General features: G+C 37.4%; 5 protein-coding genes across 7 annotated transcripts; 1 reads left to right on the forward strand and 4 right to left on the reverse strand.

The window, feature by feature from the left end:
- Positions 1-616: 616 nt before the first annotated feature.
- Positions 617-2,782, reverse strand: LOC111792203 (putative clathrin assembly protein At2g25430). Its single transcript, XM_023673547.1, has 2 exons — positions 2,610-2,782; positions 617-2,538 (listed from the first exon to the last, which is right to left on the reverse strand). The coding sequence occupies exon 2, from the start codon at positions 2,533-2,535 to the stop codon at positions 778-780; it is 1,758 nt and encodes a 585-aa protein (XP_023529315.1). The 5' UTR covers positions 2,536-2,538; positions 2,610-2,782; the 3' UTR covers positions 617-777.
- A 517-nt stretch (positions 2,783-3,299) lies between these two features.
- On the reverse strand, positions 3,300-6,138 carry LOC111792190 (beta-1,4-mannosyl-glycoprotein 4-beta-N-acetylglucosaminyltransferase-like). Its single transcript, XM_023673531.1, has 2 exons — positions 5,929-6,138; positions 3,300-4,805 (listed from the first exon to the last, which is right to left on the reverse strand). The coding sequence occupies exon 2, from the start codon at positions 4,709-4,711 to the stop codon at positions 3,593-3,595; it is 1,119 nt and encodes a 372-aa protein (XP_023529299.1). The 5' UTR covers positions 4,712-4,805; positions 5,929-6,138; the 3' UTR covers positions 3,300-3,592.
- Positions 6,139-7,208: 1,070 nt separating this feature from the next.
- LOC111792191 (auxin-responsive protein IAA29-like) lies at positions 7,209-8,402 on the reverse strand. The gene is made up of 4 exons (XM_023673532.1): positions 8,057-8,402; positions 7,727-7,980; positions 7,558-7,654; positions 7,209-7,443 (listed from the first exon to the last, which is right to left on the reverse strand). Exons 1-4 carry the CDS (start codon positions 8,293-8,295, stop codon positions 7,392-7,394), a joined length of 642 nt encoding a protein of 213 aa, XP_023529300.1. The 5' UTR covers positions 8,296-8,402; the 3' UTR covers positions 7,209-7,391.
- Positions 8,403-12,641: 4,239 nt separating this feature from the next.
- Positions 12,642-15,601, forward strand: LOC111793757 (U11/U12 small nuclear ribonucleoprotein 25 kDa protein-like). Of its 3 annotated transcripts, XR_002814974.1 has the most exons (6): positions 12,642-13,004; positions 13,955-14,281; positions 14,458-14,560; positions 14,660-14,759; positions 14,866-15,205; positions 15,292-15,601. XR_002814974.1 is itself a non-coding variant. In XM_023675788.1 (5 exons), the coding sequence occupies exons 2-5, from the start codon at positions 14,074-14,076 to the stop codon at positions 14,890-14,892; spliced, it is 438 nt and encodes a 145-aa protein (XP_023531556.1). In that variant the 5' UTR covers positions 12,642-13,004; positions 13,955-14,073; the 3' UTR covers positions 14,893-15,601. The 3 variants fall into 3 exon arrangements, 2 of the variants coding, with proteins under 2 accessions (XP_023531556.1, XP_023531557.1); XM_023675788.1 differs by having other exon boundaries at positions 14,866-15,601; XM_023675789.1 differs by having other exon boundaries at positions 14,126-14,281; positions 14,866-15,601.
- Positions 15,602-15,798: 197 nt separating this feature from the next.
- On the reverse strand, positions 15,799-19,840 carry LOC111793769 (probable serine/threonine-protein kinase PIX7). The gene is made up of 6 exons (XM_023675803.1): positions 18,972-19,840; positions 17,968-18,287; positions 17,725-17,860; positions 17,325-17,458; positions 17,123-17,246; positions 15,799-16,617 (listed from the first exon to the last, which is right to left on the reverse strand). The coding sequence occupies exons 1-6, from the start codon at positions 19,090-19,092 to the stop codon at positions 16,178-16,180; spliced, it is 1,275 nt and encodes a 424-aa protein (XP_023531571.1). The 5' UTR covers positions 19,093-19,840; the 3' UTR covers positions 15,799-16,177.
- Positions 19,841-24,026: the final 4,186 nt, after the last annotated feature.

Raw genomic sequence — 24,026 nt, forward strand, 5'->3', positions numbered from 1 at the left:
GTAGAATTTAAGTTTGCAATTTTTTAAAGAATTTTAAAAATTTGTTTTTACATATAAAAAAATTGGAATTATTCTGTGGCGTTGGATCAATCTCTCTCTCTCTCTCTCTCTCTCTCTCTCTCCCTCCCAACAACGACGAAAGCAAGAAATTTCTGCAAGCGTGGGTGGTTATTTAAAGTCAAATATCAACATTTTTTTTTTCAATTTGATTACAAATATATTTTAATTGGAAATTTATGGAAGACTTTTTGTTACATTATTATATATTTTTTTCTTTTTTGCTACTAATATTTCCAATATACATTTTATTATATGAATGTCTTCTCACATATTATTCTTATTCCCTCTTTCACCCTTTGTTCGAGTAAATTTCTCATTATTAGAAATTCTTTTACATATACTTTTTATTATCAATTTGCCATATATTATGTTCTTCACTTTATATATTTATACAATCAACCTATTCTTCGCCTCACATGTTTTTTCTCCTTGCCTAAAATTTATTTCAAAAAATACTTACTAACTAAATGGAATTATTAGCCAAGAAATAAAAGATGGGAAGGACACTAAAACACACACAAAAACATCTTGTATATACATATATATGTCTGTGTGTATATATATATATATATATAATCATTTCTTGTTGGGGGCGTTTTTTAAAAATGAAAACAAAAAACAGGAAACTATGTTTCTTAAAGAAGCCTACTGACATATATGTAATTTTAGTCACGCTTTTCTTCGTCACTCGTATTCGTAGAAACCATGGAGGCCAATTCAAAAGGGAGCATAATGGTAGGCTGAGCTTTGAGGCGCAATTGGCTGAGGATTTGGGCCAATATAGGCGGAGCCACCAGCAAGCTTTACCAGACCCACTTGGCCGTGCATTCCATCTCTGCCGTACTGTTGCCATAGAAGCTGCTCTTGCATAAGTAACTGCTGCTTCATCTCCATTTCAGCTATCTGCACATATGAAGGAGGTGGCACTGTAAGCGATGCAGCGAAAGGGTCCTGATCCCCGATTGGTTTAACCGTTCCATCTGGTGCTGGAAGTGCCAGAACTTGTGCAGCAGTCTTGCCTTGGCCTTTCAATGCCACACTACTCGAACTCCCGCCAAATTGCTCGGCATTGGCATGCTTCCTAATCGTCCCATGGTCGTACATTCCATTTAATAGCAGTGGATCAAAACCACCGCCCATATCAGCCTTCTGCTTTGACAGATTGCTAGCAGTTTCAACCAATGCCAGTTCCCATTCTGGTTTGCCAGCCTCGGCCGCTGGCGTTTGCCACGCCGAACTCACTTCAGGCTGCTTGTCTGATGAGAAAGTTTCCCATGAACCATTAGGATTTGCTGGGGGTCCAGAGAAAAGAGCCAAGGCCAATTTGTTCCCTTGCTCATCTGCTGAAACTCCATCCTCTCTCAAGTTCACCAAGTCTATTGGTCGTGAAGGCGGTTGCAGGGTAGGTGAACAATTCTCCAGCGGAGGAAGAGCCTTTATCTCATTCATGTAACATTCAGGCTCCTCAGCTGGTAGGGACTTCACCTTCTCCTCCCTTCTCCTCTCATTGTAATCCTTTGGCCTTCTTGACATCTCCTTTAGGAAGCCCCCAAGTGTGACCAAAAGATTACAAGTTATCCTCTGAGCCTCTGGGTATTCAGAAGATCTTGCAATTCCCACATCCTTACACCAAGTATAAAATTCATCAAGTTCATCAATCTTCTTTGCAGCATTAGCACAAACATCAAATGCTCTAAGACAATCACCATATTCCATTTCTTTAAAGCGATCCAGCAAATACCCTAATCCCTCACAAATCTCAACATACAACCCAAAGCTATCATTAACAACCAAATCAAGCGCAGTAATTACTAATCTACTACTCTTGGCCATCCCTGTCGGCCTACAAGCCAAAACTCGATCGAGAATTCGAAGCAATTGACTCAACTCATCCACTACACTCTCTGGTCGCATTGACCTCCATGGACTCTGCCTCCTCCTCTGTCTCACATTATCAAATTCATCTCTACGATCAAAGTTAGTATCATCACTCCCTCTCATCCTCTTCTCAAGAACCAGATTCTCAGCCATTTCATCAAGATACAAAGCGTAAGACCTCACAAAACTAGAATGATCCCACGAATTCGAATGCGCTTCATCTCTAAAACCAGACAAATCCAAGACTCGTATACCTTTCCGCGTAGCGTACACAATTTCCTCTCCAAAAGAGGAATTTCCATCAATCAAAACCCTGTGCACGACCACAAGCGCCTTGAGCGCAACTATCCAATCGCGAGTCTTACTCAAACGTTTAGAGACAGTAATCACACACGCACTCACATATCCATTCGAAGTCGAGCACAAATTCACAATCTCCCTAATATACCTGTGGTCGGCGGGATCCTCGTCGTGGCTCGTCGCCTTGACCACCAAAACTTCGAGCTCCGACGCCGTATTTCCAGCGACTTTAGCGATGCTAATGCTCGTTTGGTCCTTCACAGCTCCGAGCGCTTTCCTGATCGTGCTTTGAGCCATTGACTACAAAAATGAAAAAATTTTGAGTTCGCGTCTCACTGAAATGAAATCAGCAATTCCACTGTAATAAGTACGTTGAGGAGTAGAAGAGAACACTCAGCAATGGCGATGATGAAGAAGGCCGTGTGTGACCAAAGAGCTGTAAGGAAGAGAGAACTGAAAGGGTTTATTCAGACGTACTGAAACCAAAAGGACGTTTCAGAGAGAGAGAGAGAGAGAGCGGAGAGATGAAATCCATAACGTAAGAGAGGGGACGGTGATGCTCATTTCACTAAAACGACATCGTGCTCAGTTCTACTTGTACGCTATCAGATGCTGCCACGTGGCTCATATCTTACTTGCACCCCAAGATTCAAATAGCGCAATGTTTGAAAATGTCAATATCTAAAAATTAATTAATCTCTTTGACATTCTCTATAAATTTTAATATTATTTATTTACCAAGTTCTATTTAACTTAACTTTATTTACACAATAATGATTAATTTTAAATTTTATTAAAAGTACACACTCATTAAAATAGTATTTAAACCGATATTTAATTAGTTTGATTGGTAAATAGAAGTAAAATAATGAAGTATCATCACAAATCTACCACTTTTTTCTAATTCGAACATAATTTAATAGATAAAGCACTAATTATCATATCAAGTTCGACATTCGACCTCCTACCTTCCTGTCATGAAACTCGAACCAATTCTATCAATTATCTGGAAAGACTATATTATTTTAAAGAAGACTGACGAAATTTTGATAAGAATAGTCTAAAAAGTACTTACGCTCCGAATTTGTTGATGACTTCAATATCATTACAGTACAATGAAGAGATACAGGCAATTACTGCACAAAATTCTATCACTATCTGTGGCAAGATAATGCAAAAATCAGTAGACTAACCCAATGAATCATCTACCATAACATCACTCGCTCACGCTAACAGTTCAAACTTTCCTGTAGCCACACAACTTGTATCTATAAGTATATCAACACCAATAATCATCAGTCTTCACCTATTGTTTCTGGTAGCTAAATATTCACATCCTCTGGCAGCAAGGGCTCTATGGTTGCTTATTCAACTCTGGGATGCTGTCCACAGAGGTTCTTACACAGCCTCCAGGCAGCAGGAATCTGAACTTGTCTGCATTCTCTATCAGGTATGCAGGAAGGTGAATAGCTGAGGAAGAACGAGGAATTGAGCCCATCTTCTTAATCAACTCCTGGAACGTGTATTCTTCGGGAAGCATGTCAAACAGATCATCTCCCTGGCAAATGAGCTTCTGAATCCTTGAGTAATTCAAGAACTCTTGCCGCCTTACACGGTCTGCGTGGCTATAAGCTGTCATCTTGAATGCAAAGTCTTGAATGCTCCTAAAGCAAAAGCTACAATGCCACCCTCCATCCGAGAATATTAGATCGGTTTGGCGAGAATGCTTGTAATGACTCTGTGGACCATAGATGTGAACTGAGGCTCGCCAGCTGCTGAAGTCCACAGGGAACTCAAAAGAATACATGTAATTCCTCATTTCAAGATGGACTATAGGAGGCACCTCATCGCACCATTGCAGGAGTTTCACAGTATGTGAGCTCGGAATCTCATCAGTATCTGTCATGATCAAAAGATCACCAACTGAAATCCCTGCGCGCTGAAGTAATCCGTTCATAGCGACGCGTTGCTGGGATTCAAGGTCAAATGGGTTTCTATAGGACTCACGAGAGTCAACTTGTCCAGAAAACACATCATGGACGGTTTTATTTTCTGCAAAGGCAAACCTATCTCGATTTATTTGGAATAGTAATGGCTTGTGTATGCCTGTAAAAGTGCTGTATGACTCCAAAATTACAAACTTCCAGACATATGGGTAAAGCTCCCGCCATCTGATTTCAAGCAAATCTAGCTCATTGCTGAAGATGATGGCATCAAAAACACGACGAGGTGTGGATCTTAAAGACCAGCCATGGAGGCGACAAAGGTGTTCCATCGACACATTTTCTGCATAGTAGTGTGGTAGGCGTATAAAAGGGGGTGGAGGGCTGTCCCAAAGTGGACGGAAGAAATAAGAAATCTTTTGGCCATAATTGAAAATGGTAAAGACACTGATGGGAACAAGCATAAGAGGCATAAAAAGATATCTGGGTCGTATTCGTCTAGAATTGACCCGAACAGATTTTGTAGCCATTGTTTTAAGGGAGAATACTATGGGAAGGAAGCTACAGACGCAGTGTTTTAGGTACAGGTCGCAGAGCAGTCATGGTCTCACCACTGTTGGTTACCTGAGAAAATTGCCAACATATTACACACCAGAAGAAAAGGGATGGGGAACAGCATTTATGTGTTCAATTCCATTTTCGATGTCAATAGTAGATATTATCCACTTTGGTTTGTTACGAATCGTCGTTAGCCTCATAGTTCTAAAATGCGTCTATTAGGAGAAGTTTCCACACTAAGATCTCACATTCCACCCTCTTTGGGGCCAGCATCCTTGCTGGCACACCAGCCCAAGCCCATCATCGCTTGTAGATATTGTCCGTTTTAGGCTATCACCATCAACCTCACAATTTTAAAACGCGTTTGATAGGGAGAGGTTTCAACACACTTCTAAAGAATGCTTCGTTCTCCTCTCTACTCTCCAACCAACGTGTGGAATCTCACAAAAATGGTAGTATTAAGCTAGCTAGGGGTAGGGGGAGGACAGATTGTGGATGAAAAATTAAGATGAAGGTAGTAAAATCTAATATCATCAAATCATTATGAACACGACTAGCCGACCTTCTTGAACAACAAACCACTATTCTTTTCAAATGAAACAAAACTTTCGTTAAAGGAATATTATCAAGCAGTAGACAATGAATTTCGTTGTCAAGAACAGAGAACAAAATAAGCAGGCTGGAGGAAAGGATAGAGAGAAAAACTTCATATTATACTTGCCAAGATGAAGCTACCATTTCCTCATGATAATGACTTGCAAACTACTTAAAAGCAATTAAAATAATCAACAATCCCGCCAGTTGGGCAAAGTTCAAACATGGCCTCTCTACGTTAGCTGAAATTGAAAAGATCAACGATCTGAATTTCATATCAATCGACTCTTTTGTTGACAGATCCCCAAAAAATACATCTAGTTGCCATGATCATTCTAAGTTCGATACTATTAGCTTCTATGAACGTCTCCGAACCTCAGCTACACTAGAACCTCCCCCAATCATCTTAATCATAAAGACTCTATAAGTTCATAACATCAAGGAAGACACCTTGGAGCAAGAATCGGCCTTATTTTCAATTAATCGCCAGAAAATGAACGAAAACAGAACCACAGCATTCAAAACCCCCATAATGATATCTATACAGCAAGATTCGGCACTCAAAAAGATGAACCTCAGCAATCGATCAATTTACCTGGATGAAATCGCACAAGAACTGCAATTAATTGGCTGTCGGGACATCGCTGCCGGTGGCGGAGAGAGAAGGCAGAATGAAGGGATTTCGGCTTCTCAGCGGTGCAGAAATTGGAAGGTAAGAAAATGGCGACCGGATTTAAGATGAAGAAAGGGAAGGTAATGGGAACCACTAGAGTGCCGGGATGGAAAGTAATTGGCGGGACGGCGTTGGATAAATCCGTTATTGTAATTGCTGTAGCGCAGAAATTATGGGGCCGTAACATCCAACATGGGTCCTCCACTGCCCGGGCGTTGACTCTGTGTTAGGCCACCAGCCGTAATGTGAGGTCCCTATAATTTAGCACCCAAATCCTATTTTAATTCTTCCATTCCTAAATTTTATAAGGCTTTGCGACTCCAAACTTTAAATAGAAATCCTATTATCATACTAAATTCCTACTTTATGCTATCAATTTTCATTTTTATCTCAACTATTTCAACCTCCTTTTCAAAAATATATTTTTTTTAAATGTTATTCCTTATAAAAAGATGAACCTGATGCCACAACCTGTAGGTACATTATGGATCAAATCTGTTAAAAAAATCTAATACAAAATAAAATTAGGTCACCCGAGTCAAAGTTCCTTGGTCAACTTCTTAAGAGGCAAATGCTGAGCATTCTCATCTTAGTCAACCCAATTTAATCCACGTTTGACCTATTTTAAAAATAAATTGAAAAATACTCTTAGAGAATCATATAAATAGTCTTATTCAGAAATTAAAGCTCTTCTTGGTTAACTCCTACCTAACTTAAGTGATACTGAGTTGTAAGTACCATGTCAATGTGCAGGTTTATTTTGTCTCGTAGGGCACGTTCTTCTCCTTATATACTTATCATATCATCACGTGAAGGTCTTTAGAGAGAAAAAAAAAAACATGACATTCGAACGATGAATAAAAATATGAAAAAATAAAAATATGAAAAAACAACAGTTAATTCATATGAGGATCATTACTCACGAAAGACCCGAAAAGTTACATCTCCTCAACCTAGAATGCAATATTAGGGAGACGAACTTTACATGAATTAAATGCAAAGTTTAGCTTGTTATTCATTATAATAAATAATTTATATTATAGAAAATAAATAAATAAGAAAAAAATATATGGTGTATGGGCCACATGGATAAGTGGCCCAATCTCTCAATCTGAGGGCCCAAGTTCTGTAGTAATTAAATAATATATACATCCAAACCTTAAAATTACTTTAGTTTCATCGAATTATCTTGACAGGTTAAAAACTCTAAAGTTAACCAGGTTAAATAAAAAAGTTACCGAGTCATAGCTGAAGTTTTATCCATATATTATAATACATACAGTCATTAAAACTTCAAGGGCTAAAGAAGAAAAAAAGGGGGGAAAATGTATTCTTTTAGTTAGATGGCATCTGATTCTCTACCGACGACGCCGGTAACCCCTCATTCAGCCACGGTTCTTCTCCAATTTGATCCGTTGTACGGTTCCGATGAAATTCCTGTCAATATGACAAAAAAAAAAAACCCATAAATTTATTGGACACGTTTTGATTTTCCCATAAATTTAAATTATTTTTTTTATATTGGTTATTTCTTTGAATATTTAGCTTTACCTCCAAGTTACGTCGTCGGCAAGTAACCAGTCACCGTCGATATCCTGGTAAGTGAGTCTGTGACGGTCGGGGTCCATCTCGTCTGTTTCCAAATAACCTAAAATCAGTACACGAACTCACACCCATCCGGAATTCACTATTCTGAATAGGAATAAGAAAACAATCTTACCAAACATCTTCATCAAAGTGGCTCTAAGTTCGTCAAAACAATGGTATTGGCTCAAATCAACCTTCCTACCAATCCCAACTCCATCCATCTTCACCTTCACGTACCTCGAATTCCAATTCCAATTCAACCCGCCGCCATTCACCGCCGGCCGTCCCCGACCTCTGCGCTTCTGCATCAAAGACCTCGTCTTCCTCTTCTTAAGCGGCGGCCACCCCACAAGCCTATTTTCCTCTTCATCCTCTTCCTCGTCGTCTCTGTCAAGTAAACCAAAGAAATTCAGCCGAAGAAATCAGCCAAAATCCGAAATGAAAAAGAGAAAAGTGAGCGTACGAATCATTCGAGGCGGAATGGGGATCGTTGTCATCGTCATCGCCATTATTGGGATGGTCGTTCCAGAGAAGCAGAGGAAGTGTTCGACGAAATGCCAAAGAGGGGTCGACATGGAGAGGGCGCTTCTTGCGAATGGTGGAGTTCAAATCGAGACAAGAGGCAGTGTCGTGAAGGAGAAGGGAGTTGTTAAGGTCGAAGGGCTTGGCGGGGATTAGAGAGAGGCCTAATTGAAGCTCCATAGGGATAGGGGGAAGAAAATCCGAACAGGAAAAGAACAAAGATTGGATGAATATTAAAAAAAAAAAAAAATGGATGGGATTGAAGAGCAAGTGTGGGGTTGTTGGTGGCGAGGGCGAGGGCGTGGGCGGGGGTTAAAAGAGGCGGGGAGTGCGTGCGGGTGTGGGACAAAGGTGGGGACAATGTGTTGGGGAGAGAGGCCAAAAACGTCTAAGATGTCCGTATCAATGCTCTGCCTTTGGCCGACCCAGTTGCCCTGCTGTCCCTTTTTTTTCACCCACATTGTTTTCTGTACCTCCAACACTCTCTTTTCCCCTTAATCCACTCCCACTCGCCAACCTTATCCACTTCCTTCCTTTTTTTTTCTTTTTCGAAATATAAATTTTAAATAGAGACAAAATAAAGAAACTTGAAGGTTTAGAGATTAAAATAAAGTTAATTTAATCTNAAAAATAAAAAAAAAAAAAAAAAAAAAAGAGAAAGGAAAGGAACGAGTCTCGACGGTGTAGACACGCTCCCCGTGTGCGCGTGAGAGATGTGGTTTTGGTGGCGGTGGACAGATTTTAATTCTCTGCGTCCTATGCCTTCGGGGCGGGTACAAACATAGTCAAAATCCCAGTAATTGGGGGGTCCATCTCCAGTAAAAAATCATTTTTATAATTTTGACCATTATTTTTCTACATAAACAATATTACAAAATATTATTTTAGTTTCTATTAGCATAGTTAATTATTTTTTTTAAAAGAAAAATAGTCTATATTAACCTTTTTTATTTAAAAATTAAAAATATATATTCATATTATTCTTCTGTTTACAAATTAAAAAAAGAAAGGCAATAACTAATGACTAAAATATAATAAAACGTAAAATAATATTTTAATCTCTTATTATTTTTATATCATTAGTGTCGATGTTTATCATTGCCGTTCTGTTTTTTTATTATTTTATTTTGGTTCTTTGCATCTAGATTATGATTTTTTTTTTTTTAAAACGTACTTTGTACCAAATTAATTATCATATGATATATAAACATCATATTACCAATTTTATTCTTAATTAATAATTCCTTTAGATCTGTGGTAGTAAATTAATTAATATTTAAAGGATAAAATATTAACACAAAATTACTGACTATTTTCTATATAATAAAAATAATAAAAGCAACTGAAAAATCGGCCACGTCAGGCTTGTGAGGGTGAAAAATGGGGACAAACCGTAACGGAACACATTTAACAGCAGCTGCGGATGATGTCGGTGGATGGAAGAGAGTGGCGAGGGGTCACGTGTCATAAAAAGAGATGAGGTGGCCGTAAATAACGGAGGTACAATGGATTGGACGGTGAAAACATGTTTTGTGAAAGTCGACTGAGATTGCAGGGCGGTTGGATTGGTCCACGTTGGAATTTGATGGGGGTGATGAAGCCCATGTGGATTTCTGGTCCAGCCCATTTGAACAGGACCACTGAGCTGGACCTCTTAGCGTTTTATTTTTATTATAAATGTCATTTTCAAGGCGACGAGTCCAAATCAGTGGTAACTAACCCTTATTGGAGCGGTGGTTGCGCTTAGTTTACGCTCTTTTGTCTTCAATTCTCCACCACCTTCAAAATCAACCCTAACTCCTTTTCATTTCTTTTCCTTAGCATATCTGTTCACTTGTCACTTTTCGCGGATAGTCGGAGCCGACTCGGTCTATGGTAAGTAACAGGTCTCTTCAGTTGAATATAAATTCATCGTCTAGTTAGAATCATTTTAAATTTGAAAGCTTTATATCTTAAACAGTTGAGTCATTCCGTTTTGATTAATATATTAAAAACGTGAAATAATAGATTTGAATAAAGCAAATCTCAAAAAGGAATGGAAGCTTGATCTCTCAGAATCATTCAACTTTAATACAAATAGTGTTTTTTGTCTTTTTGAAAATTTGGTGCAGATAAGATATTTGAGCATAATAATTTCATTTTACTTTTTTTTTTTTTTTTTTTTTTAATTATTATTATTCTAAATAAAGAAATAAAAAGGTGGGTGGGCCATAAAAATCCATTCCATAAGATATTGTAAAGGGTTGGTTTTGAAAAAGTGGAATGAAGAAGAAAGAAGAAGGGTAGAGAGGTTAGGTTTTAGCACAAAACACAATCAGTTGGGTTAGAGATTGTGAAAGCAAATTCAACTCCCAATTCATTCCTTCTGACTTCTATCCAACTTTTTTACGATATCGAGAGGACGATACTACACCTGATATTTTTCGAGTATAAACACACAGTGAGTGAGAAGTTTACACAAATATGCTTATATTAGGTGAGATACATTTCTAATTACTTACGGGACCCACCTGAAACGAGCAGGGAATTCTCTATTTAGATAGGAAATGGAGAAGGGAGCAGTAAACATTTTTCCTCGTTAAATAAATGAGGTTGGGGACGGGATTATATTTTCAGTCCCCGCCCCGCCCAATTACCCTCACTACCCCGCCATGCCTCGCTTAATATAAATATATAGGATTTTTTTAATAAAGATTATATTAAAAAAATGAAAACTTTCCAACTCGATCCCTACAAATTTTTTCGTGGAGAATCCCCGCCTCTTTGTCGACAAGAAATAAATGAAAATTTTTGTAGAAATGAAGAATAAAATAGGTGTGGATGATAGAGAGACAGGAAAGGCTTGTCCGTCCCCGCTTCCCCCATAGACATCTGTAATGGTGTGTGCTAGGAACCCGAGGAGAGAAGTGTGGGCCGTTAAAAAGCTTCACCGATTCAGTGTACGAACGCAGGTCCAATGAGAGCGATTGCGTCGTGGGCGGCCCATTGAAGGATATGCAAATTAAACTGAATTGTGCATCCCAAGTAATAGAGAAAGAAAGTGTGTGTTGGAGCGTTGAGAAGGGTTTGAAAAAGGGTGCAAGCCTTGAAGCAACCCTGTCTTAAAATCAGCATCTGAAACGAATTCCCATTACCCTTTTCACCCATTGCTTCAAACACACAGAAAAATGACAAGTTTTTAGAAGTTTGAAGGATAAAGAAAGAAAGAAAAGGGGAGAGTTGTTCCCTAATGGAGGAGGCTCAAGGCAGGGCTGGTTTCCCGGCTGTGTCTGCGCTTAAGGTTGAACAAGGGCCTTCACTTATGCCTTCCTCTGTGTGTCTGTGTGTGTCTTCCTTTCAAACTCAAATCCTCCTATGGAGAACAACCACTTATGAAAATATGGACTTTAAAATAATATTAGTCCTACAAAGAGAGGCACAATCAAAAGGGGAGTTGTTTTTGTTTTCTTTTGTTTTGGTGGAACAATCATTCAGCTGCATGCGCATATGAATGAAGAAAGTGTATTGGTTTTTATTGAGTACAAACTAAGCATCACACCAAAACCCACCCTAAAGTAAGTGTCTTGATCATATCCCTCTTCGCATCATTTCCCTCACCTTCTTCAACCCTATTCCTTCCCCCATCTCCTCCTCTTATACAATTTGTAAAACACGTCTTTAAGGGAGAGATTTTCACACCCTTATAGAAAATTTTCATTCCCTGTGATGTTTAAAAATCTTGAGGAGAAGCCCCAGAAGAGAAAACCCAAATATGACAATATTTTCCAGCGGTAAGCTTGAGCTGTTATAAATGATATCAGAGCGAGACACCGGGTGGTGTGCCAGTAAGGATGCTAGGCCACTAAGGAGGTAGATTGTGAGACCACACATCAGTTGGAGAGAGGAACAAAACATTCCTTATAAAAGTAAAGAAACCTAAAATTAAAATGGACCATATTTGTTAAATGTGGGTCTGGGCTGTTACAAAAATCGAGTGATGATCGATGATGACTTTTTTGGGACCAAACTTGAGCTCACTTTGATACACAAGTCAATTGAAGTTGAAATGAAGCAAGAGTTGTAAAGCAAGTTCTTAGGTTATGTTTGCTTCCCCTATTGCTCTATGGTTTTTGCCCTAATTTATGAGTTGGTGGGCTGTTTTTGAAAGAGATTACTAATCCCACTTAATGAAGCTATCTATATATATATATATGGTTGTTGTATTGATATCTATCTCTTTAATATTCTTCCCCACCACACCAACAAAACCACCAACTCTCTACCTCCTACTCCACTCACTCACCCTACCTTCTTTTTCTCCTCTAAAAACACTCCATTAACTTCATTCTCCACCTAAAAACAATAACACCCAAAATATTATTCATTTTGTTCTTCTTTTGGTGCCTTCAAATGGGTCCAATTTCTGCTCTTATTTCATTCAATAATTCTTCCTTCTTTTTGGTTCCTCAGTGGACACCTTTTCATACCCAAAAACAACTTTTCCTTTCTTATTATATAACATCAATCCTCCTCCCATTGGGTTTTACCAAATTCATCATTCTTCTTCTCCTTCTTCTTCTTCTTCTTCTTTCTCTATGTTTCATCTGCTTTCAAAGGAGGGACCGAGCTGAGAGGAATTCGTGCGAGACTCGGAAAGCGATATTGGTGAGGTTCAATCAGAAGACGAATTTTACCAAACTCGTGTAAAGTACGATCTCTGATTGAGCCGCGCCAATATCACTTTTGTATATTTCCAGGGTTTCAATTTAATCGAAACCCTAGTTCTTGTTTTTCGATTATCGCCTCTTCTTTTGTACGACCAAAAAATCATCATCGTTTTCGTCGCCGTCGTCATCGACACAATGGGTTTTATCATCAATTGTCGGATATTCAACCAACCAGAAGATCAGGTACCAGTAGGATGCTGTTTAATTGTACTCTCTCTATACATGTCCATGCATGAATATAGTATATGTTCATTGGAGTTGAATTATATTAGTGCTTTTTGTTTGCTCTTCCTTTTCTAGAACTTGGTAGGTGAGTAGGAAAACAACACAATACCTAACTACTTCCTTATTGTTTATTCAATGCAACTACATGCAGAGCTCTATAAGACAAATAATTTATAGAAATACGTGTATTATAGTTAAATTTCGACAATAAAATCATACTTTAAAGGGAATAAAAGATTGACTCTGAGTTAGAGCGAGATTGAATTAGATAGGTCAAGCTAACCGAACTTAGCCAAACCAAACACCATGGGCTATGGTCAATTAAAGTATTAGAGATGCTATGTTTAAACCCTAGGTTAACCTGTGTAAGAAACGCCAATCCAAGGTAACTTAAACTCAAACTTACTCTAAGTTTGCTACATTTTTTAACTCTTTGATTATGTATGGGAATGTAGGGTAACAATCACATTCTGCATTTATACGTTCAACTGTTCTAATATAATTTCAAACCTATCATAAATATTTATTCGGAGCGATATAATAATCTTATTAATAAGTTATTTAATTCTACTTCTTTTCTTTTTTATTTTCTATGTAATATATTTCTATATTTTAGAAAGTGTCTATTATTTAATTTCAATTTTTTATCTGATAATTCTTTAAATTTTTAATTCTTTCTCGTCCATCTATCTATACAACTTTTTAAAAAAAAAAAAAAAATCTATTATATATATATATATATTTATTTATTTATTTATTTATTATTATTATTATTTTATATATATATAATTACAAATAAAATTGTGTGTATATACAAATGAATTTGGGAAAAATATTTTGACCAGAAAAACAAAGTCAAAAGGGTTGTCGTTTTCAGGTTCTCTGATAACTGTTTCCCGCTTTCACAGCGAAACCAACGAACAAGCCAGAAAGGCTTTTTCTGTTACGCCCTCATTTCGTGTTTTCCGAACCCTAGACCTGACTGAAAATCGCATTAAGAGTTCAAGACTCTGCTCTTCCCAAATCAATGCTTGAAAATCCACCATTCATCCTTCTACTACCTGAATTCTGTACTGCAGGTCCATTCATGTCTCGCATTGAACCGAATATTCCGGATTCATGTTGTATCTCGCCTCGGTTTCGGAGCAACAGTTTTCGTCGGAGTCTTCGCTACCAGAGGCTTCCATCGCGGCTCCTCCACCTCTCCGTCTTGAAATTGGACGGTTCTTCCTTCGGTAACCTTTCCCCCCCTTTGTATGGATGCATTTGCAAATCTTGCTGTGTTGGACAGCGCATTTCTGTGAATAATCTGTGTGTATTTTAAATGTTTTTGATATTGATTTGAGATTTATTTTCCAAAACGTTTGGATGTTCTGCCATCGGTTGTTCCTTTGGTAATGTGAATGCTTAGAGGTGCAAGTTGCGAGGAAAGCGTCTGTGGCAAAGCTTAGAGAGGCGGTGGAGAGTGTTTTCTGTGGAATGTCGATGAATAGAGAAGATGTCAAGATTTCATGGTACAGTGTTGGGGATTTGGACTACTGAACCGCGTATATTAATCTAATCTGTTTGATTGAGAATGTGTTCAATTGTTTAATTAGTTGGTGCAAATGCAGGCCACATGTGTGGAGTCATTTTTGCTTATGCTATAAACATTACAAGCTGATCGACGAGAAATCGCGTATCAAACGCTTTGGAATCAGGGATGGTGATCTGGTATTCCCCTCGAATGCTTAACCTGCCTTAATTTATAGTTTTCTCTGTTTGAGTTTTGTCTTGTATTTGATCGAGTAATTAATGAGTTCTATGTTCCCCCATGCAGCTGCATTTTGTGAACCGTGTAGCTTAATTTTCGCCAAGAATCTGTGGATTTGAGATGGCCCAAAAGAATGAATGGATAGAGGAATATAGGCAGGCTGGTTGAACGGCTTCTGGTATAAACTTGTCGGAAGTTTTTGGGTGTGAATTATTGTGAAGTGGTCAGATGGGTCTTTTTTCTTTTTTTTCTTTCTTTTCTTGATTTTTTTACTTTCCTGATGCTAAATTTGAAGCCTTGGTTTATATATATATAACAAGATGAACTACATTTCGTTAGTGCCACATAAGACTTCACTTTCCTTTCGTCCAATCCAAAAACGAAGTCCATTAGTTCAGCCTCTAAGGTACTCAAATTGCTCTAAGAATAGAATAGAAGGAAGAATGGCAATGAAGATATGCCCAAGTGATCTGAAATTGATACATTTTGCAGGAGAATCTGAGAGGATTAATGTCATTATTGCCCGATCAACTTGATGTTATGGGGAGTGCAAGCTCTACAGTGTGAAGCTATGAACTTTGAAGATTTTCAGCTGATATTATATGTTTCTGTGGCCTTAATTTATGCACTTAGAAAATTATTTCGTATTGTAAGTTGAGACTTGGAAAGAATTCATAAATTCTAATGCTTTGATAGTTTCTTTATTAAACAAATAGTTGCCTAGAAACTTTAGTCTTTTAAACATGAATCAGAATGAGCATCAATGACCACCTACTACTTCTCCTTTCCTCTTAAAGATCATGGTTTAGGTTATTAGGTAAGACTGCAATTACAGGGTTTCTAGGATCTTTGAAACTAAGATTGATGGAATAATTAAAGCTAGATAAGATTCTTGGGCCATATTAAAGAAACAAATATGATTAGCATCCTTTTATAAAGTTAATATTCTCAAGTGCTAATTAGAAAGAATGGTGGTAATTTAGGCTAACAAACAATGCATTAATGGTGGAATTCCTCAAAGAAAGGAAGACTTCATTCATATTTCCCATAAATGTTCAAGAAAGATACATCCACAAAAGAGCACCGAAACTGAAAGCGACTGCAAATAGACAACCATGACGATGGAAGATCTCGTGTAGCTATAAGTTACATATGACTAACAGGGTAAGGTAATGCAGACCCACAAAAGAAGATCCAATTGTGCAGTATAGCTAAATATTTCCCATTTCCACTCTCATTCTGCCTCTGGTTCTGGTAAATATTTGAATGATATAGAAAAATAAACATGGTTCATATCATCCTAACAAATCCGGTTACCAAGCACGAACATTTCGGACCTATGTTTACTTTTCAACATCAGAGAGGAATTAGAGATTGGTCACCTTATATGCTGCTTTCCAATGTTCAGTGGAGATGCTCTGAAGCTTTGAGAGTAGGTGAGGCCATCAGGTTTCTTCTTGCGCCTCCCTTGTGAAGATAAGCGGCAGTGAGACGTTAGGATGGCGAGATCGTTGAGATCTTGCAGTGGAGTCAGAACCTTCACGATTTCGTCCATGGTTGGACGTAGTTTTGGATCCCTGCTGAGGCAACTGCAAGCAAGCTGGGAGACCTTCTGCACCCCTTTAATGGAATAGTTGAATTCCAAACGGGGATCCACTATATGATATAGCCTTCTTTTATCAGCTAAATATGGCCGAGCCCATGAGACGAGATTTTGTTCCCCACTCGGACGTTTCTTGTCCATGGATCTTCTCCCCGTTACAATCTCAAGAAGCACAACACCGAAGCTATAAACATCGTTTTTAGATGTCAGATGTCCTGTGATCAAATGAACAAAAGTTGAAATTTTGTCAGATATCAGTTAATGCTGTTGGGAAAATTGGAAAATGCAACGTTCTTTGAGTTGCCACCGGGTATAAAGGCAGCAAGGAGAACAAAAAAGATAACCCTCAAGTATTGGATTCCCATCTCCCAGAACTCAAGCTGGTTGTATGTTATCGTAGGCATGAGAGAGTTCTCGAGCTTCCTAAACAAGATAAAAAAAGATCTGGAATGTTTTTCCCTGCCTTTTGAACTTAACTAAGAGCTATATTATCCATTCTTATCTAATCATTTGATCAAGCTGCTTAAAAAGTTCATCCAGTCACTATTTTTGGACCTCTGGAACAAATCCAAATAGTCTGCACAGTTTAATCCTGACCAATCTAGAGATCAGAACCCATTAACAACTTCTAAGTTCTAGTTCTTCACAGCAAAAGCTTGCATAGATGTTTTAGTATGAAGGGGTTTCGTCTAGATAAGAACATATTTTATAGAAATGTACCTGTCATTACATATTCAGGAGCAGCATAGCCATATGTTCCAATCACCCTAGTAGAAACATGTGTTTTGTCTCCTTGGGGTCCTGCTTTTGCAAAACCAAAATCCGAAAGCTTTGCATTGTATTCCTGTAAAATCAATGTCATATTTATAATGACATAAAGGAATGAATTAAAACGTTTTGAACATGGCCATTTGGAACATACAGAATCAAGCAAGATGTTGGATGTCTTAAAATCTCTATAGATAACAGGTACTGGACCGCTATGAAGAAAGGCCAATCCTTTCGCTGCTCCAAGGGCAATCTTAATCCTATTGGACCATGGAAGAGGTATAGTCCCTGCACCAGTCATGAAGATAAGCATCTGTACCTACTGCTTGTCTGAAACTAAGACTGTAGTGTAGTTAATTGAAACTTCGAAAAGGCAGTCCCTCTCCATACTAAGCAACTCGATCTATTCATATCGTGAACACAAGTATATTAATGGAATTCTTATTGCCTATAAAAAAATTTAAGTATCACATAACGCTATATGATCATTTGACAAATCCTAAGTTCTTCACAAGTGAGAGAAGTAGTGAAAAGCAAAAGATAGAGATTCTTACTTCTGAAAAGATGGTTTTCAAGACTTCCACGGCTCATAAACTCGTAAACAAGCAAATGTTGATCATCTTCGTTACAGTAACCTATAAGCTTAACAAGATTCGGGTGGTGAAGTTGTCCAAGAAAGGCAACCTCAGCCTGTAACCGAGGAAACATGTTTTGTTAGCAAATTTTCAGCATTCTCACCAACAGGTCCCCTTTATAACACAAGTCTTTACGAACCCAAAGCAGAAAATTTTACTAACCACCCATTCTCTGTGGCCTTGAAGACCATCTTGTTTCATGCTCTTAACAGCTACTGTAATCCCTGATCCAGGTTTTGCAGGGGCTGTCCCATTCTCTTCAATCCATCCTTTAAAGACGAAACCAAATCCACCTTCCCCAAGAATACTGTCAGGTCTAAAGTTTCCAGTGGCAGCCTTGAGCTCATGAAAAGAGAACTGAAGAAGTTTGCTTGTTGTATTGTTATCTGATCGTGTTGAATTGGCATTATCAGAGGCTAGCTCAGTTTCATTTAGGGTACAGAGATCTCTGTTGCTAGCATTTAAATACCGTGTTTCGGTAGCTGCAATGACAAAGAGAGAGCATATGCTTAATCAGAAAAAATGATTGTTTGAACTCGAGAACTAGTTCAATAAGACTTTGCTTTAGATAAATATCAACAGACAATCAAAGGACCTAAAGTTTTTCAACCTCCGAATTCAGATCTAAAACATATTTACTTCCTGGGCATTGAACTAGTTCTAGCAGGCATTGCCAATCTTCTGCAAGCGAAAAAAACAGATAGAGATTGAACTTAATGGTTGCCATAAAGAAAAAAAGTGATCGTAATGGAATCATAGTAACCCATGTCGGGATCCGTAATCTTTGCTACAAATGCCTAATGCATCAATGGAGATTCCTTCACGAAATGGACACCTTTTCAATATTAACAAGACAGAGAATTAAAAACCTGCAGCTTTTACTGACGAACAAGAAACTGAGGTGATGCATACTTTACACTCATTTTAAGATATCAATTAATCAGATCAATTTAAAGCGTCAAAGAGAGTGGAGAGAACAGGGAGAAAAACAAAGTGAAGAAAGTGCAAATGAACTCAATATAGACACTCTACGGCACAGATGGACATAGAACATTATAAGGGAACCGAATTTCGAGCTAAAAACTCAAAATTTGGTAGAAGATACTTCAGAAAAAATCCACAGATACAACTAGAAATCAAACATGAAAAAGAAAATGGGTTGTTACCAGAATCATAAACTAGGCTAGTTCGAGGAATAGTGTTGGGAGAGTCTCTGGAAGCAGAGGATTTGCAAACACCAGAAACAGTACGAGTCAAAACAGCCCAACAACCATACCTTTTCTCCATACCCTCAAGCTGCAGCTGGTTAGTTTCAGTTCTAAAGGGGTGTGATTAGCATGGCGAAATCGAAAACATTAACCACACACAATTATGGGGAAGATAAGATGGAGAAGGGAGACGAAAAGGAATGGGACAAGAGAGAGAAAAGGAGAGGAATTTTGTTCGGGGTTTGATGCTGCTGTTTGTTGGGGATTGCAGGCATCATCATCGCCATCATCGCAGTGTGTACAAAAAGAACTTTTCTTTACCACCACCTTTTGTGTGGGGAATGGGATCAGTGCAAAATTACCAGAAATGCTTTGTCTATGGAAGTTATGACAATCAAAGAGGAAACCCATCAATGTCTTTGTAAACAAACAGTTCCTTGGTAATGTTCCTCCCTGTTTTATTTTCCTTTCCCAATTCATTTCAAGCAGAAATTGGAACCAAAAGTAATGAATAAACAAATAAAAAGAATGGAGAAAAGCTAATAATATGCCAATAGGCAGCTACAAAGCAAAGGCATTGGAAATAAGTTAATATTCCAATTTCCATCCACCCAAATGCCTTTCCTAAGTGAAAACAAGTTCGGATACTAATCACTGTTTGGTCAAATCCAATGGAAAGTCAGTCAAGAACATATCTAAATGAAATCCTTTTGGATTTCTCTCTGTATACGTGCAAGGAAAACGATGGGGCTGGATATATTCCAAAATGGGTGGGAGCTACAAGATTGCAGCCGATTAGGGACTTCGTGTCCAACAAAGGGTTTTAAATCGCAAATTCTCATAAACAGAATACAAAATCCTTCTCTCCNTTTTTTTTTTTTTTTTTTTTTTTTTTTTTTTTTTCTTTTCGTTCTGTGCGCTGTGATCGCAACTTGACGAGGCCTTGTTGGAAAGTTTGTGCAGTGAAGCCATTTGCAGTCTGGAATTTGTGGGGCCGATCCCCCACTCCATAACATTACAAATAAACAAATACAAATAATCATTTACCGAACTCATCGAAGAGAGAATTTACTTGAGAAGCCAAAATTCCGCCGGACATTTCCTGCGGCGGTGATGCGGCGCCATGGTTTCCGCTGCTTCTCAACATTCGCTACTTCTGTTATTCTAGCGCACAAGTAAATAAGTTCACCGTCACAGTCATTTCGGAACATCACCCAAAATTACTAATATATATATATTTTTTTTTCTTTCTTTTTTGATGGCTTTACTTAAATTCTCTAAAATAGTTATCTTACGTGTCTCCACGTGTTTTTTCACTAATTCTTAACAAAAAAACATATATATATATATTCTTAATAATTAAGAAAAAACACATTTTTCTGTATGTGGGCCTAAATGGAATCTGGGCTACATCAACCGGTTGTTGGACTTTAAGCCTTGAATAGTAATCATGGGCTTGGGCTTTAAAACGGTAATTGGGCTTCTTAAATTAGGGCTTGGTTACTTTGCATATATATATATATATATATATATATATATATGTATATTCTCATTTTTAAAAACGTATTTTAAATAACTTAGCTGAATAATGCCATTTCTCTCAATCATATTATTCATTATATTCATTTATACCGTCAAAATTAGTATGTACATAGTTCATATTTGTCCGCGTTATCTATGGCCACATGCCCGTAACATGTTAAAACCCTTGTCTTGTATCACTTTATTGCTTTCACAATGCCAGTAAAATAATTTTAATTTTAGAGAATATAAAATAAAATAACCTGTTAATTAAATGTCAGAATACTAGAAAAAGGTGGCTTGGGAAGGAACCAAACAGTGGCACACATTTTTCTACCTTCTTTTCTTTTTTAAGTATGGTCGGATAGGAAAGCTCTGGCAGTTTGGCCCTCATTCAAATGTTTTTTTTATTTATTTTTCCAATTAAAACAAAAACATAGCATAAAAGTGGCTTTGTTAGGAAGGAAAATAATAAAAAATAATAAAATAAAAATTAGAGAATAAATACTTTCTAGGAATGATTAAGATGGCAATAGAGTTGAAGAATAAAGAAAGTAAGTAACAAAAAATCCGACATAGCGGCACGATTCCAATTTCAATTGTCGGCCATTCAAATTCGACATTTCATTATTTTCCAAATAATAAAAAGTTTTTTTTTTTAATTTTTATTTTTTACCCTTTCTCGAGGTCACGAGATCGAGGAATTTATTTGCAAAGATAAAAAAAAAAATAATAAATAAAAAAAAAAAAAGAGAGAAAGAAGTGGGCTTTTGAAGGCCCGTGTTTGAAGGTGGGCCCACATAAATGGAAGGCAGTGGGAGTCAGAAAATCGTGGCCCATTTTGATGGATACAAAGAGCAGATTATCCGGCTTTAGGATGTGAAAGACGTGACCTGTAATTTTGCCACTTACTGCCCTATTTTGTCCCATTCTCCATCCATATATTTTTTATTTTTATTTATTAATGAATTAAGAGTGTAATTATTAGGCGTACGGATATTATTTACATTTTGTGGGCGAAATACAAGAAAGCATTGGGATCATAAATAAACTTAGAGGAGGTACAAACATGGATGATGCGACATTGCAAATTTGAAACAAAAGGCGCCCCATTCAAATCCAAACTCATACAAATGATGTTGACGTGTCAGGCAGCACTCTGAATCCCCAATTTTCATTATTTATTATTATTATTTTACCTAAATTATTAGTGGGCTATGGCCCACTTTGAGAGAGAAATAACTCACCCCCCAGGCCCAACAATACCCACCTCTCCGGGCCCACACATACATTTCCACATCCTAACATACACATCCTAACACATCATCATCATATCATCCCCATACTCTCCTTCCCTCCTAACCCAACCCAACCCAACCCAACCCAAAAAATTCTCGTTATTATTATTTATTTATTTATATATATATATATATATATATGATAAGCCAGGGGGTTGGGGACCAGACAGCGTAAGCAACCCATACCTTAAAATCCCATTAAAATGAAAAGGGATCTTCCTCACATGCCTGCATGTGACCCTCAGCCATTACCCTTCTTCTTCTTTTATTTCTACCCTTCTCTCTGTCTGAGTTTCTCTCTACACGGAGAGACCAGCAAGCTGCGATAATTGCAGCTCCATGGGAGGACCTGGCCATGTTTTTCCACAGCTTTCTTGAACTTCCTCTTTATTTTCTTCTAATTCTGAAGATTTTAATCAATTTTGAAGCTCAAGAAAGCTGTGGGACATCATGGCATTTCAGGCTTCTTGTAATTTCTTCTTCTTCCTCTCTTACAGCGCTTGCCCAGGTCAAATTTTTCTATGTAATTTCGCTTCCTGCTTCTATAATTTTCATTTTCTGCTTTTTTTTTTTTTTTTTTAAATTATGAAGTTTTATTTAGGGTACTGCTACACGTTTGAAGCATGCATGGGGAGAGGGCTTTAATTAATTAATTGAAAAAAAAAAAAAGGAATTATTATTTGAAGTGGAGTTGTGTAGTGTTGAGAATTGAGATTCATTCAATCAGAATTCAAAACATGGTGAAAAGGGAATTACTGTGTGCAGAGAAGATTCCCCAACTTTTCCTTTTTATCTTCAATCATCATACTTACTCATCTTACACTCCCTCTCTCTCCTCCCCCACTATTTTTTACATCTTTTATTTTCCCCCCCTCATATTCTCCTACATTTCTGTGAAAAATGCCTCTAACCTTGTCACTATCTCACCCCCCTCTTCCTTTTTCTTTTTACCTTCCTCTCATCTCTCTCTACAATTCAACCATGAAATGGGTAATTTTGGAGAATGCATATATACCCTATTTTCATATCCTTGTTCAACACAATTGAGCTACACCAACTGGTTCGGTTTGATTCGGGTCGGTTCGAGGGTGAAGGAATTGGCTTAAAAGTGGTGGCATTTGAATAAGGCAGTAACCCAGCGCTGGCGCAGGAGGAGAATTGTAAATTTATACACTTTGTTTGGGAAATATTTTCTTGGAATTTGGTATTTTTGTACTCCCACATCAAGTACATATACGGTCTTGGTTTCTAATTATTCCTTTGGTTTTAAAATTTAGAAATAAAAGTAATATTGTGGAATTCATATCTTAGGCAATTATATTAATATATTATTATATTGTATTCTGTTGATTGGACAATTGAGTTGGGTCTGTTCTTCATTCTCTTTCTTCTTCTCCACAGTTGAGTGTTCTTGCAAATTTTGGAACACATCAGAAACAACGAAGATTTTGTTTCAGATCTTAAAGAGAATATGGTTGAATGGTTTCTCTCTGTTTGGCTGCTGGGAAATCATCATAGAAAATGTGGGTTGGCCGAGAAAATTGGAAAGAATTGTCGTTGACAGAGTGAACTGGGGCAGCCAGTGATGGTCCTCCAATAAATTGGGTTAAATATTCTGTTATTCACTTGTAATAATGCTATTGAGTAAGGACTGAATTAAAATATTTTACAATGTTGAGGACATAATTGAAATAATCATACTTAATAATTTAAAGTAATCGAACGAAAAATATAATTTTACTTTATCCTCGTAACTGAAAAAAAAAAAAAAAATGGGATTGTGCATGAACATCGAGGAATTTTGTGATTAAAAAACCATAATTTGGTTGGCTAATCTCAATTTTGGAATTATAATCTCACAAAGCACAAGAAATCTTCACCCTTTTCCCAACACCAGAACCATATTGAGACAAACGAATAATCCAAACCCTGTTTTTGATTTGGATCATAAAATCAGACAAAAATAATCCCTTTTTCCCAACATAACCATGTTTAAAAGCAACCAACATTGCCACTAAATTCATAAATTATTAAACTAATTAATTTTAAAACACTCTTTATGCTAAATATATATATATATATATGGTCACCTGTCATCTTTCATGCCTCTCCGGAAAGCTAAAGGTGCCGACAGATCGAGAGCATACAAGAATCCAAAGGAAATAAAAAAAAAAAAAAAAAAAAAAAAAAAAAA

Source organism: Cucurbita pepo, chromosome LG04 (assembly GCF_002806865.2).
Source record: "Cucurbita pepo subsp. pepo cultivar mu-cu-16 chromosome LG04, ASM280686v2, whole genome shotgun sequence".
In the NCBI taxonomy this organism is placed as follows: Eukaryota; Viridiplantae; Streptophyta; class Magnoliopsida; order Cucurbitales; family Cucurbitaceae; genus Cucurbita; species Cucurbita pepo.